The sequence below is a fragment of the Pelobates fuscus genome, chromosome 3 (assembly GCF_036172605.1).
Source record: "Pelobates fuscus isolate aPelFus1 chromosome 3, aPelFus1.pri, whole genome shotgun sequence".
NCBI classification, from domain to species: Eukaryota; Metazoa; Chordata; class Amphibia; order Anura; family Pelobatidae; genus Pelobates; species Pelobates fuscus.
In genome coordinates, this window is record NC_086319.1 from 124,550,706 (window position 1) to 124,566,773 (window position 16,068).

The 16,068-nt window shown below is 38.9% G+C and overlaps 1 protein-coding gene across 2 annotated transcripts in view; it reads right to left on the reverse strand.

Moving 5' to 3' along the window:
• The window catches only part of SLIT3 (slit guidance ligand 3), a 658,792-nt gene that overhangs the window by 34,610 nt on the left and 608,114 nt on the right, over positions 1 to 16,068 (reverse strand). For both annotated transcript variants that reach the window (XM_063447449.1, XM_063447448.1), the window contains 4 exons: positions 14,119 to 14,216; positions 8,640 to 8,779; positions 3,577 to 3,670; positions 55 to 192 (listed from right to left, as the gene is read on the reverse strand). In XM_063447449.1, coding sequence (XP_063303519.1) covers positions 55 to 192; positions 3,577 to 3,670; positions 8,640 to 8,779; positions 14,119 to 14,216 — 470 coding nt within the window. The remainder of the gene's footprint in view (positions 1 to 54; positions 193 to 3,576; positions 3,671 to 8,639; positions 8,780 to 14,118; positions 14,217 to 16,068) is intronic.

Consider the following 16,068-nt stretch of genomic DNA (forward strand, 5'->3'; position numbering starts at 1 on the left):
AATTGTCATCTTCACTTTTTAGGTAGGCATTTCATTTTGTCAGTGTATGTTTACCTGAAGCCTTGAGGGCAGACACAAGTATATCCTCCTATGTCATCCATACACTGTGAACCATGTCGGCATTTGTGGTTGATACAATCATCTTCGTTAACATCACAATGTTGGCCTACAAATCCAGGGGAACATTCACATCTGAAACACAAAAACAAATACCATAAGGGAACATTGAAGGAAGATAAGGTCACTCTAACCTTTATAAAAACCATAGATGGATGTGATGCCTAAGAGTATGCCTAAGAGTATCCCTTTAAATATTACACTGATACATATTTTTAAGTAAAACATATTGGTACCAACTTTGTTTTTAATATATTGCCAATGTAATGTAAGAAAGGGCTCACTTGTCTTAAGGCTTTATAGTCACTTTAATGGACCAGAATAAAATATGGAACTGATTTCCCATACTCCATGCTATTAACTTCATTTTGCCCATACAGAAAATAAAAAAAAACACTATGTGATATGATTAATGATATTTAAAGTACTATACCATTTAAACATCAATAATAAAAGTCCAAATATATATTTGTATTTCCTATTCGTCACTTTAAAATAGGCTATTAATATCAGCTGAGAGTAAGATATTGGCTCTGGAAGCACATTTTGGTTTTGTTTCATAGGTGACTGCTGACATTCAAGCATATTAATTGGTTCCTTCTAGGAGTGTTTGTTAGACTGGAGTCAATGAAGCATTTGGAAATGAAGTCAGTTTTCAGTACAGGGGTAATGAAACTGACAGCACACCTGTTTCTAAGAATTCGGCATGTGCCTGCCTGGAAAAAGTACAAACTCAAATTTTTTACACTTTCTATTCTTTCATTATTTTTATGAAGTCAGCCGTGGCCTAAGATAAACCACAATTCTAGCATAACATAAAAAAAAATAGAAGACTTTATTTAGACTTCTGTATCATTTTCTATAACCATGACTCCCTCTTTTTTCCCCCTTTTATGCGTTTCTATAAGTGAGATGAATGAAATTATTCAGTTTGTAAAAAAAAAAAAAGTATGCAAGGCTGAACAAAAACTAATTTGGTGGCAATTTATGGAATGCTGTAGTTGGCAGGCTTAACGATTCTCTGATGAGCACTAGAGTTACAGGTAAAAAAAAAATGAGCAAGTACTAAGCAAAAGTTGATTAGGCCCCAGCAGCCAACATTAACAGATGTAAGTAGCTGTACAGAGGTGGAAATTGGATTTTCTCAATGTGCTAGTTTTGGCAAAAAATTCCATTTTAGATTATGCAAGTCTTATCTCCTTGCACACACTGTCCTGTTTTTGATTATTAAGCAATTTATAGATGTTTAGGGACTACTAACCCTTAAACCTCTAACATAGCAGAGAAACTCCGGATGTCAAACACAGTAGTTCATATGGTTCTGTTTCTTGTAGACGTTCCTCATGAAGCTTCTCAATTTGGAAGCTTCAAATAACTTAACTGGGACTTATCAACTCACTTTTTATACTGATCAATAGTGCCATTAAAAGTGTATAATAGTTGGGGGCGGGGCCGGACCCCCGAGCTGAGCGGTCGCAAGTTTGAGCAGCTCCTGAAACTCACCAACTTCTAAAGCCTAAAAACATGAAATCCGAACTAACCGTAGACCGACAGCACTGGCCCTCAGTGCTAAGGGCACACTGGACCCAGGGCGAGGCCGGCTCTTCGAGTTTCAGTCCCCTGGAGGTGAGGTCTTCGATGTCCCAGTTGGGGCCCTTGCCGGTGGTGAGTGGGGCGGACGGCCGCTGCCCCGCTATCCTGCCTGACAGCGCCCAGCCAGAGGCCCAACACCAGGTGGATCCGGCCCTGTTCCCCCCCCTATGGGCCGGTGGGGGTGATCCCGGTCCTCACCCAGTGGCTAAGAAAAGCAGGCCCAACGACTCCACCGCCCCGATTGGGGGCACGGGCGCAGCACACAAGATGACGGACGCCATATGCGCCGAGGTCGATGTGAACGGCTGCTCTCCCAAAGAGCCCACAGCACTCAGTGAGGGTTCTGAACACCCTACAAAGCAAACCACCCTTACCTGTCCCATCAACGAGTCAAGCAAACCGAGGCACAGCCGAGCCGTCGACAGCCGTGGCACTGGACGGTCAGAACACAGCAAAGCGACTACTCCCGCCAGGGACTTACGACTATGCCGCCAAACAAGGTACTTTCACAGCGGGTCCGACCACATACCCACCGTGCACATGTCCTGCGGCGCAGCAGCCCAGAGAGGGGTTCCACGTGGCAACCGGCAACAAGCTTTCCTAGAGCTAAGCTAACTACTCCAACAGATCCTATCCTCCTGATGCCCAGACTTGGCTGTCTTGGTCCAACACGGCTTTGGCCCACAGGAAACCAGCAAATGGACTTTGCCCGGATCCCTACCCTGGTGGACAATCGCTCCCTGCCATACTGATACGATTGGGTATCGGCTAACCGCAAGTCAGTTCATATCGGCGAGATATCACGCCCGCCATACAGAGGACTCCCAAAGCCTGTACCAGAACGTGCATATTAGACCAGCCAGGGTGACATGCCACAAGCATGGGGCTCAATATACCAGCATTATCTCTTACCACACAAATTAGGCACATCAGGCAAATAAGCAGTTAAACTGGTTACTACCAATTGTTTACTGACACAACTTACAAGCTACTAATCTGTGCACATGCGCAAAATGTCAGCCACCACTGGTTGTTCTTCATGCCTAGCTCTTAGTGTGCCCCACTTTACTTGAGAGAAAAAAGAAAAATGTGTAATGTTTTCTCAATGCCATATCAGTATTGTTGTGTGTTTGTATATGTGCTTGCACCAGCTGTTGTGGCAGTGCAGACATAGATGTTCATTTCATGCACAAATAAAATAAAGAATTAAAAAAAAAAAGTGTATAATAGTTATCACAGGGGCTGGTTTGAATGAAAACCATGGGTGGGGTTTTAAAGGGGCCCGCCCGGCTAGATTCAACTAGCTTTAATAAAATGCATAGATAACGCATTAAACAAAGATACAATATATGATATTAAAAAGGTAAAAATATACTCAACTATGAGTCCAGCAAGTTTGCTGAAAATTTTCATCTTCGGAACTGCACATATCCTAAAAGGCTGGGGTTTACTCTGCTGTCTGAATAGTAATACCTACATTGCCATCTTTAAGAATATTACTATTCACTAAACAGAGTAAACCCTTATTCTACTGAAAAAAAGTCCAGGCCTAAGTATTTTTTGCACAGTCAATAAATTATACGGTGAAGTGTTTTGTCTTAGATTTTTATCTCCCCTCAGTCCCCAATTCCATATATCCCTGCCCCTCCATCAAGGGGAAGTGACATCAGTGGAGGAGAATCAGACTCCAGGGATAACTTGGTGCAACAGCACAATAATTTTACTGTAAGCAAAAACAGTGTTCTATGAAAGTGGTAAACAGCAACTGACACATTGCAGAAATCTAAAGGCTCTGACATTATCGTGATTTCCCATTGCCTGTGTAACATTTATATATATATATATACTAGGAGTATATGCACTTACATGTATCCTTTGTCAACTTGAATACATTTGGAGTCATGCTGACATGGGTTCAGCTCCGGAACACAATGGTTAATCACTTCATCGCAAAGTTCACCTAAGAGAGAGTTCAGCATGGACAAGATTATTATTGTAAATATTTTTACATGCACCAACTTCAATACATGGTATGGGTATTTTCGGTGGTCCTTGAACATTTGCTGTTGTAATGTGGTCATTCTATATTTTGATTTCATTCTGCAAATAGTCATAGGATGTCTTTAGTGTCACTGTAATTGCTTGAGGTGTTACAACTGTACTAGGCTCACTGTCTAGATAAATTGTAGAACTATGAGTATTATCTACTGCTATAATGGATTTAAATACATTTATAAAGAGAACCATGAGTGCACAAGAAGGAATTAAAGGCACAAAAAAAAAATACAAATTAAATTGTCTGGTTTGAAAAAAAACATTTCAGGGTCCCTTATACTCTGGGCAAACTGAAGGCTTGCCAAAATAGCTTACTAAATTGTGAAATAGAGGATATTAGTTATATGTGCATTTTCTGGACCCTTTACTGCAATTCTATTTTTTGGTTGACAGATGGTTATTTGTAAGATAAAAATTCCAAAGTTGCAGGGGGTCTTGTGATCCAACGCAAAAATGCAAAATACCATTTTTAGCATTAGTTATCATCATCATCTGGCTGCACAATGCAAAAATATAAACCTGACAGATTAGAGTTTGAAATGTTGACGTTCACCCTCTGGTAATATGCCTGTAAAACATTGGCCGCTGTTGATAAATTTACCTGTGCTCCTCTGTTTGCACTTGGTAGCTATAAATACACAGAAATTTTAGCCAATCAATACTAATTTAATTCAGTAGAAGTTTAACACCAATAGGCATCAGACAATCAGATTGTGTTTACGTCACAGTAATCTCAAGTTTTTACACCTTGGAACAATCTTTGCAGCTACACACAAAAACAATCCAAGAAAGTCCAAATGACTGTTTGTATATGGTTCTAAAATGATATGGCATAAAATATCAAGCAATATTACATACCATGTAAGGCTAAGATCCAAGAACCACATTTTGTAATACGTAGTCTCAAGTAACCTTTGACATATAGCTGAGGATCATATATCATTATTATTATTTTATTATTTATATAGCGCCATCAGATGCTGAAGCGCTGTACAATGGGTATATTATTATTATATTATTTATATAGCGCCAACACATTCCGTAGCGCTAGTAGCAAAAAAAAAAAAAAACCTTTACATATATATCTATATCTATGCATGTTTTCTACTATATTCATGTTGGTATTGATGAAATGATGTTGCATATATGTGGATGCTGAATGTATTTAAGTATTTATATTCTGAGAAAAAAAGGTAAAAAGTTAGAAAATACCCGGAAACCATCTTGATCTAGGTTCTAGAGCAGGGCTAGGCAACCTTTGGCTCTCCATGTGTTGTTTACTAGATCTCCCATGATGCTTTGACAGCATTATGACTGGAAGAGCTTTCTAGTAGATGTAGTCCACAACATCGGGAGTGCCGAAGGTTGCATGCCCATGTCATAAAGTCTAGGAAATAAAGGAGGAATAGATTGGGGAAATAGAATGACCTTTATCCATCTGGTTAACATTTTCAGCATGCAGTGAATAAAGATGACATAGTGGTGATTTGTCAGACAGACATTTACTGGCTCCCAGCAATCAGTAACCTGAACTATTGTTTGGAGATTTGGGCTGACAAATAAAGCTTTCAATGGCAGCCAAGTGGCAAGGTTAAAGACATCTGATGATGCTTGTGCTAAGTCCTAGCCAAGTCATTCTTATAACATATAATTATCTCTGCCTCATAGATAGAAAGGCAACAACTGAAATACACCATGACATTACACATTTATGCTCCCTCCCAATTTGGGATTAGAAAGTCATTAACCATTGGATGATAATGGAATTAGTACTCTTAAGAGTAAATGCCCAGATTTCATATTAAAATTAATTTGATAAGAATTTTGCATAGGATGGTATACTCTAACTCTATAAATCTGAACAAAAGAATGCAAACCTAGTTACAAACTACCCTGGGTATCAGAAACATTAGTGCAAATGCAAAACCCAGGATGTACACCAGAGCTACTGAAAATATAATCAATACTTTATTTACACAATAAACAAACCATAAACACAGAACAAAAGACACGGTGAAAAGGCTAGAATACGTACATACACCAGTAATAGTAGGGATCGACCGATTATCGATCTGGCATATATTATCAGTCGATATTCTGTATTTTCAGCAATATATATAAGGTATAAGCCAATAAAGATACCGATATTGCCGACAATGCAGACCAGGGCCGCCATTAGGGTCCTGGGGGGCCCAGCACACTCTTACCTTCCCAGTAGCTCCATTCAGGTCCCCTGTCTAACTCTCGCGAGTCCCGCGGCCTTCAGAGTGTTGCACACAGGCTGGGAGAATTAGACAGGGGAGCTAAAGGCAGCTGCTGGGAAGGTAAGAGTGTGCTGGGCCCCCCAGGGAATGCCATATCCCCCTACCCTTGCCAGGTAAGAAGCAGGAAGGGGGAACTAAAACAAAATGAATTTTCTTTTAATATATTTTTTTTTTAAAGTTACAAAAATAAAAATGCCCCCTCCCCCTCCATTTTACACACATTACATACCTACACAAATACTCACTGCACAACACAATCACTCTGCATTTATTATACACACACTACACAAACACACACTGCATTCACTATATACACACTACAAAAACACACACTGCATTCACTATACACATTATACAAACACACACACTGCATCCACTACATTATACAAACACACACACTACACAAACACACTGTATTCACTATACACACACTACACAAAGACACACTCTGCATTCATTATATATACCTTACATAAACGCACACTGCTTTAACTATACACACACTACACAAACACACACTCTGCATTCATTATATACACACTACACAAACACACATATATTCTTGAAAACATTCTGACTGGCATGTATAGTTTGTGCATTTACCTTAATTAAAAAAAAAGATTTGCAAAAAAATAAATAAATGATAAACAGTAGATTTGTGTAGAAATAGTTTATTTTCTTAAACTGGTAAATGTACAGAATATCGGTATCGGTAAGTTATCGGCTATCAACCTGAAAGTTAACAGATTATCGGTATTGGTATCTAAAAAATCATATTGGTCGATCCCTAAGTAATAGTTACCATCAACAGCCTACTAGGGCAGGACACAACACAAGCCACTAAACCATACGTTTCAGAACACTACAGGATGCCTTTCTCAATTCCCTTGTTCTGTCCTGGTAGGCTACTGATGGTAACAGTATTACTGATTTATGTACAGATTCTAGTCTTTTCACCGTGTCTTTTGTTCAGTGTTTATGGTTTGTTTATTATGCTACTATTGCTCTAATAACAAAACAAAGTAACATCCATAACTTTGTATTTGATCTCTTAAAGGATTTTTGGTTATCACAATACCATATTGTGCCATCACATTTATATGTAATACCCTATTTTCATACCTTCTGGCATTTTTATCATCATTTTTATTATCTCTACTCTTAAGAAATTCTAGGTGGGGATCATACCACCAACGCTATCATCATAGAGCAGTGAGCCTGCTCTACTCTTGTGAGTATAATTTTGTATTCATTTTTTACAATTGTATTGTTTTATTGAGAGCACTATTTGTTGCTTTTTTATTCTTTTTTGAGCATCTGGATACTTAATGCTGTGGCGCCCCTCATCATATGCTATAAGTGGGGATTGTACCACTGTATGCGACACACGCTAGAGCTGGCCATAGCTCTTTTTCATGTGAGTGTGACATCGCTACCTTGAATATACCCTTATATTGAGTTCTGACAGTTTGCCTTGTCTTCTTCTATTTACATACGGATACCAAAGAGATTTAGACTTCCCACATCCCCCAAGCACAAAAAAATTCAGCACCTACCGCTGCACTTACCTCTTTACAAGAAGCATCTTTGTATGTGAGAACTTTTATTGTTGGGACAAGACTTTTTAGCACATTCTGTTTAATTACATATTAATTGCTGCTACCGAAATTTAAATGCATTGATTATATTGTCAGTAGCTCTGGTGTGTATACTGATTTTTACATTTGATTGGTGTGTGTGTATGTATATATATATATATATATATATATATATATATATACATATATATATATAAACAGGCATTGCAATCACCATTATTACTCAGTTTAGTATAATAAAAGGAATAGTGAGAAAATAAACAATTATTGGTTATATCAGTGAATGAAGTTACCCAGTATCATATGATCATAAAATGCCTGGTTATTGAATCTATAGATTAGACAATGCATTTTATCTAATTTAACACAACTACTGCTCGAGTTTTTAAAATACCATTCTTCAGCATGCAGAAGGCCAAAATGAGGCTCTATACCAGGGATAGGCAACCTTTGGCACTCCAGATGTTGTGGACTACATCCCCCATAATGCTCTTACACCCATAATGCTGGTGAAGCATCGTGGAAGGTGTAGTCCAAAACATCTGGAGTGCCGAAGGTTGCCTATGCCTGCTCTATACTTTTTGCCAAGCTACAAAGCTCATGAATAGGGCAGAATGGCAGACTGCCAATAAAATGACTGACTGCCAATAAAATGACACCAGTGGTAAAAGAGTAAAAATAATATGGGAAGAACACCCCAGGACATACTTGAAAACGAGAGAAATCTTAATGTATCTTTCCTGGTAAAATAGTTTATAAATAATATTTAAAGATTGAATTAGTGCTTAGATGTGGTTTAGCAAAGTTACCAATAAAAGTAATTTCAACCTTGGGTGAAAATCACAGTGGTTGCAGATCAGAAACAACTAGAGATCTACCTTTTGAGAAGAAATAAAGCAAGAGAAACACCTCCAATGTATCTTTTTATGTGATCACATATGTGAATGGTTGACGTGTGTGAATTTCATCATTCATACCTGTGTAGTTAGGTGGACATAGACACACGTCATACCTGTGTAGTTAGGTGGACATAGACACACGTAGTTGTTAATGCCATCCATACACGTGGCATTATTTTCACAGTCGTTATCTTCACAATCATCCGGGTTTATCTCACATTTCTCTCCTTCGAATCCCAAAGGACAAGAACAACTGCGGGATTAAATGAACAAACATTTATATTAAAGTTCACATTTTATAGTTAATTTGTTTCCATCTATCAATGCAAAGAATTCAGAATTTAGGCTATGAGATAGATCTATTCAATGCATATACAAACTATACTTTTTCTAAGTGCTACTGTTTTTTTATTGTTGAAAGTAAAACATATGCAAAATTTACATTTTCTCATACCAAGTCACCATTAGTGTATTTTGAGTGATACCCCACAAGAGCCAATCGATTAAACATTGTGAATAAAAACTGTACCAAATTGCAATTGCCACAGAGTACTAGCTGCACTATGAAATTCTCCAGGATGCCCCCATATTCTCAAATTGACCCTTCCAGCCTGATTCACATCGTGGTTCAGAAGCCAAATCAGACCTCACAGAAGCAACATATCACATATTTAACAATGTGCCCAGTGATGTGCTTAGACAATTATTGGTTGGAAATCTTTGGCAAAATACAAACAGTTATAAATATTTTTACTTTGCTTTCGGTGTTGCTGTGTTTCCATAGCAACATGTTTTCTATGTCCTAACTTAATCCCAATAAAACTTGGCTATTTCTGATACGTCGTCTTTCCATTTATTTTTCTATTTTCATTTATCTTTATACTACATGTAGACTTTATTGTATAGCAGTCAGATACAGATCTGCTGTAGAGACAAAATAGAATTTCTACACAAGATTTGCAGATCACAAAAAAGGTCTATTTCTATAAGCCCATTCTGAAGATAGAATGGGCACATTTTTTTTAAAACAGGACAATTATTTCATACTGCATCTACAGTCATCCTATATAAAGCCAGGGAAAGTCAAATACAGTATATTTCATATGGCACCACCAAAGAGTTTTTAATAAAGATTGCCATTTACGGATGCTGAAATGACACACCATTTATTAGAAGGTAGCAGCAATACAACTTGTTTACAATGGCAATATTAAGGTAAGGGTGGATGTCAATGCTTAGTGTATCTTTAAAGCTGGGGTTACTGAAGGTTAGCAAGTTTAGGGCTAGGAGGGTTTAGGATTGAAAAAGGAATAAGATTAAGGGGTACCTGAATTCAAGATGCTGTGAACTGTGTTTGTAAGCCAGGCCCAGAGTTTTAGAAGTTACAGACAATCACATGTTACAGGCAGATATCCCTTAAAGGAACACTCAACACCAAAAATGTGTATAGTAGATATACCCCCATGAAAATATTTTTTGTGAATATATTGTGTATATCTAAAAAAAAAAAAAAAAGCTTGCAAACTCTGTAGAACTCCTCACTGCGACCTTTGCTCGCCTATTATTCTTAGCAAGTTCCATGAGCATGCGGTAAGGGCTGAGAGGAAGCTACAGCCTCGAGCAGGACGGACAAACAGATGTGCACATCCTGACACTTCTGTTAGCTCAGTGTAGCTAACGGATGTCGGAAGAAATCCTCTTTGGCTGTCAGACAGGTTTTTCATAAATTATTTACAAAGGGACCAATTTCTCATAGAAATTAGCACTTTTATGTACATTCATTAATATTAGGTACTTCTTACATACAAGCTGAAGTTCATTATGGTTGTGGTCATTTAACTCAAAGCCCCAAATCCTAAACCCCATAACCCTAGATAATCCTAAATAATTCTAAAATGTTTGCACAATGTAAATGTTGCACCAATGTGATTTGAGCACTGGGCACTTCAGTATATCTAATGGTGCAATTACACCAGCCATTATAAACTGCACTATAATGACCCCATGGGCAATATACCATTATAACAACCACTGTAACGACACCATAGGCTATATACTTTTATAAACTGCACTACAACCACATCATAGGCAATATACCATTATAGCAAGCACTGTAACGACTCCATAGGCTATATACTATTATAAACTACACTATAACAACTCCATAGGCTCTGTACTATTATAAACTGCAATATAACAACTCCATAGACAATATACCATTATAACAAGCACTATAACAACTCCATAGGCTATATACCATTGTAACAAGCACTATAACAACACCATAGGCTATATATTATTATAAACTGCACTATAACAACTTCACAGGCTATATATCATTATAAACTGCACTGTAATGACTCCATAGGCTATATACCATTATAAACTGCACTATAACGACTCTATAGGCAATATACCATTATACACTGCACTATAAAGACTCCATAGTCAATATACCATTATGCAACGAACTATAAAGACTCCATAGGCAATATACCATTATACACTGCACTATAACGTCTCCATAGGCAATATATCATTATATACTGCACTATAACGACTTAATTGTCAATATACCATCATACACTGCACTATAACGTCTCCATAGTCTATATACTATTATACACTGCACTATAACGGGTCCATGGGCTATATACCATTACACACTGCACTATAACGTCTCCATAGGCTATATACCATTATACACTGCACTATAACGACTCCATAGGCAATATACCATTATACACTGCACTATAACGTCTCCATAGTCTATATACTATTATACACTGCACTATAACGGGTCCATGGGCTATATACCATTACACACTGCACTATAACGTCTCCATAGGCTATATACCATTATACACTGCACTATAACGACTCCATAGGCAATATACCATTATACACTGCACTATAACGTCTCCATAGTCTATATACTATTATACACTGCACTATAACGGGTCCATGGGCTATATACCATTACACACTGCACTATAACGTCTCCATAGGCTATATACCATTATACACTGCACTATAACGACTCCATAGGCAATATACCATTATACACTGCACTATAACGACTCCATAGGCAATATACCATTATACACTGCACTATAACGTCTCCACAGGCAACATACCATTATAAAATGCACTATAACGACTCCATAGGCTATATACCATTATACACTGCATTATAATGACTCCCTGGGACGGCAACTGCAGGTGCTCCAGATGTTGTGTACTACATTTCCCATGCTCTTACAGCCATAATGCAAAGCACCAAGGGAGATATACACAACATCTGCAGTACTGAAAGTTGCCTACCCCAGCCACATGCTTTTGAATCGCAAAATTTAAATCACAAATTTCAGAGTTTCAGTCCATTATAAGTTGGGGATCTGGTATATGACTGCCCCAAGATATGTTTATACTGCATTTTTAGAGCACAGGAATTCATGGCCATCATAAATTAAAACATAAAGTAAAAAAACACCAAAACACATTTTTCATAATGGATACTCTTTTAAATGGTTCCAGTGTGATGCTGTAGGCACATAAGTAAAAAGTGATTTATATTTCTCCATTAACAGACTTGTTACTATCAGTTTTGCTAAATGATCTCAATTACTTTCTTGTAAACAGAACAGTCTACATAGATTTTACTTTGCAGGAATTTCTCTGCTGTCCATAAATGATTAACAGCTACAATACCTAATTCAATTACACTGTGTACATTATACAAACTTCTTAATGTTTCACAAGGGTTTCTGAGGATTCAATCAAAGAGATTTCTCTAAAGCACATTCTTCTAATTTTCAGAGACCGAGGAAGCTGTAAAATCTAATCACTCAATTTATTTAAGGATTATTTACATTGTCTCAAAACAGTGCTCATGAGATTCAACAAGAACACTTGTTTTTTCTATTTTAACAAAAATGGTATTTTGATATTCTACTGTCAAAACGTGCAATAGGCTTTGATTCAGTCGTATTGGAACATGGTGCTATTGGCACTTTATTATTAATAACACATTTATCATAAATATAATATAGGTTTATATTAAACACAGAAGGAAGGATGATTGAAAGTTTTAACATGATATCCTTTCAGCTTTCTTTCTATTAAAATGTTACAATATAACTCTAAAAATTATTAATACAATACCTAAGGGAAAATTACAAAATACATTTTGCAGACTGAGCCAAAGAAAGTAGGCAAAGAACGGACCTTTCTGTCTGCAAGCTTACAATTTAGATCAGGGATGGGAAAGGTAGATCTCTCATGATGACTCGCTAGCCTTAAAGGTACATTCTAGGCACCAAATCAACTTCATCTTATTAGGTGGCTATAGTGCCTGAGGTTCTCTGGTGCTGTCCCACAGTTCCGTGTTAATCCGTTTTTTACTTGTTTGACAGTGAATAAGCGTTGCTGGGTGTTGGATCCCTATGGCTTAGCCCACCACAGTATGTGTGGCTATGATGGAGAGTAACTCGGTATTAAACATGCCAAGTCACACCAGCAATGGATGGCAGTGATATGCTATGAGAGTTTAGATGATGCTCCCAGCCATTCACTGCCACCCATAGCTGCTCAGGTTAAAGTAGCATTTGCTTTATCAGCAGAGAGAGGCTGAGCTGTGGTTAACAAATGACTCTCCAGTCAAGATTAAATTGATTGAACTAGATTGAAAAAGGTGTAACACATTGGATTAAGCCAGGGGACTCTAACCACCATAAACACCTGAATGAGATGAAGTAGTTATGGTGTCTAGTGCCCCTTTAAGATTGGAAACAATGACAATTGTAGTTCTAAAACAGTAAATCAATCAGCCTCTGGCTACTACTTTCTAGACTCGTGAATACATGCAAATGACCTCAAGAAAAAGGTTAGAGTTTGCCTTTTTTTGCTTACGTTTTTAAAGATATTAGATAAGTACAATCCTCTTTGCGAATACAGCTTAGCTTGCCCTACTCATTTGCTTATTCTTAATAACATATAACTATATATCTCCAAAGGCTGACCTCAGATACTCAAAATGTTAGTACCCCAAGAGAACCAACTCAGTGGGCAACACATTATCCTCTCACCTAGAAGACTTCTTTCTTTTTTCTTCTCGCTTCTAATGTAGATTTATTGAAATTACTGCAATATGTTCCATTCAAGGAAATATATGTATTATATGTATATGCAGTAATGTCAATGATATCTACATTCATTTTTATTTTTTAAAACAGATTAACTAACAAATAATTTGAATTTATAGATGTTAAGGCACAGCCTTTTGACACTGTAATAAATAAGTGACAATACAGACTTCCTACATCCTTATTATGGGTGGCTGGCTCTTCTCCAAGATGTCTAATGCTAACCATTTCTAATGGTGAAAGAGGCATAGAGTGAATACTAAAAGCACTGTAATGTCTATCTCTTCACCAATGAGTAATTAATGAGGTAGCTTTCAGTCCAGAGTCATCATGGGAATATCTTTTTGAAACTTGATGTTTTTCATTTTGCCATTTCTACATATTTTATACATAAAGCAGATGAACAAGAACAAACATAATAATTGCACCCCAGGCATTGCTAAATTACCTGAATCCATCTTTGTCAGCGTCATTAGTATGGCAGGTCCCTCCGTTCTGGCATGGGCTCTGAATACAAGCATTGATGGGAATGTCACAATCTCGCCCCTGAGAAATGAAAACATTTTACTTGGTTTTCTTGGGTAAACAGTCAGAATTGTTTGTCATAATATTTGGAGAATCAGTTTTCTGTACATCTGTACGACTTCGCTGGACAGGGATGAGTAAGCTCCATTTCATACATGTTTGCATTTCTTATATTCAAGCATTGATTTTATATACCAGCAATTGGGTAATAGAACCAATATAAAAATGTCAATAATTTGCATGCCTCTTGAGCTAGCGCTGCTTAGCAGACATGGCATGTGTAACATTAGAAATTTGCCTGCACTTATTTTGTAGTACATTAAGAGAGAATTATACAAAGCCCATGTTTCTATTCAGATATAACTATAGAAGTACAAGGTGGGCAGTAGGCCTTTACTTCTGTACTGCTGGGGTCCTGCATGGAAGGAATGCATTTTTTTATTTTAAACTCCCTTACAGGAACACACCAAACACCTTAGGCACCAGAGTAAAACCATTTTAAGCAGTAAGTAGTAAGCAGTAAAACCATTTTAATTTACTTTCAGCCTTGTGCTTTAGGAGAATCTAGTTAGGTTTACATAGCTAAGAAGGGCCATTTAGGGTGCAGTGTGTAAGGGATGCATTGTGTGTTTCTGTGTACGTGTGCAAGGGATGCATTTTCTTTGTGTATTAGGGTTGCATTGTGTGTGTGGGTGTGTGTGTCTGTAATGCATGCATTGTGTGTTTCTCTGTGTGTAATGGAAGCATGGTGTGTTTCTGTGTGTGTAGGGATGCATTGTGTGTTTCTGTGTACGTATAGGGAAGTATTGTGTGTGTGTGTAGTGTGAAAGATAAATTTTGTGGGGTAGGACAGGGGCTGAGTCCTACCAGCCCCTTTGTGCTTCTCTTTCTCCCCTTCCTCAGCCTCTCTCCCCTCTTGTCCCTTACTGCTCTCCCCTCCCATCCCTTAGAGCTCTCCCCTCCTGTCCCCTAATGATCTCCCCTCCCGTCCCTTAAACCTCTCCCCTGCCCTACTGTCCCTTTGTGAGCTCCCCTGTCCCTAAGTGATTACCATTGCCCCCTTTCGCGTGGTGTGCTCCCCTCCTGTCCCTTATTGCTCTCCCATCCCTTAGAGCTCTCCCCTCCTGTCTCCTAGTGCTCTCTCCTACCCCCCCCATCCATTAGTGCTCTCTCCTACCCCCCTCCACTTAGAGCTCTCCCCTACCCCTGTCCTTTAGAGCTCTCCCCTGCCCCTTAGTGGTCTCTCCTCTCCCCCAACACATTAGTGGTCTCTCCTCTCCTCTCCCTCCCCACCCCCCTTAGTTGTCTCTACTCTCCTCCCCCTTTCCAATAGTGGTCTCTCCTTTCCCAGTCTCCCGCATAGGGGTCTCTGCTCTCCTCTGCCCCCTCCCCAGTGGTCTCTCTTCCCCCCTTTCCATTAGTCATCTCTCCTCTCCCCACCCCTTTCCATTAGTGGTCTCTCCCCTTCTCCCCCCCCCCCTTTCCATTAGTCATCTCTCCTCCTCCTAGTGGTCTCTCCTCTCCCTCCTTGTTGTCTCTCCTCCCTCCCACTCTTAGTGGTCTCTTCTCACCCCCCCCCCCCTAGTGGTCTCTCCTCCACCCCCCCCCCCCCCAGTGGTCTCCCTTCCCCGGTGTGCCTCCTACCTCCCTGTGAGCTTTAATTTCCTGTACCCGGCCAGACTGACAACAGTGTTCTCTCAGTGAGCACTTCCTGTCAGTCCGCCCAGGTACAGGAAACAGATCCTCCTGTACCACTGTCCGCTCTGCTCGGCCATGCTACACTGAGTTACTGGCAGCATGGGGCACAGTGCACTCATCTCCTGCCGGTCACTCTAATCTGGCGCCCCCCGAGCCGGTGTGCCCTAAGGCGGCC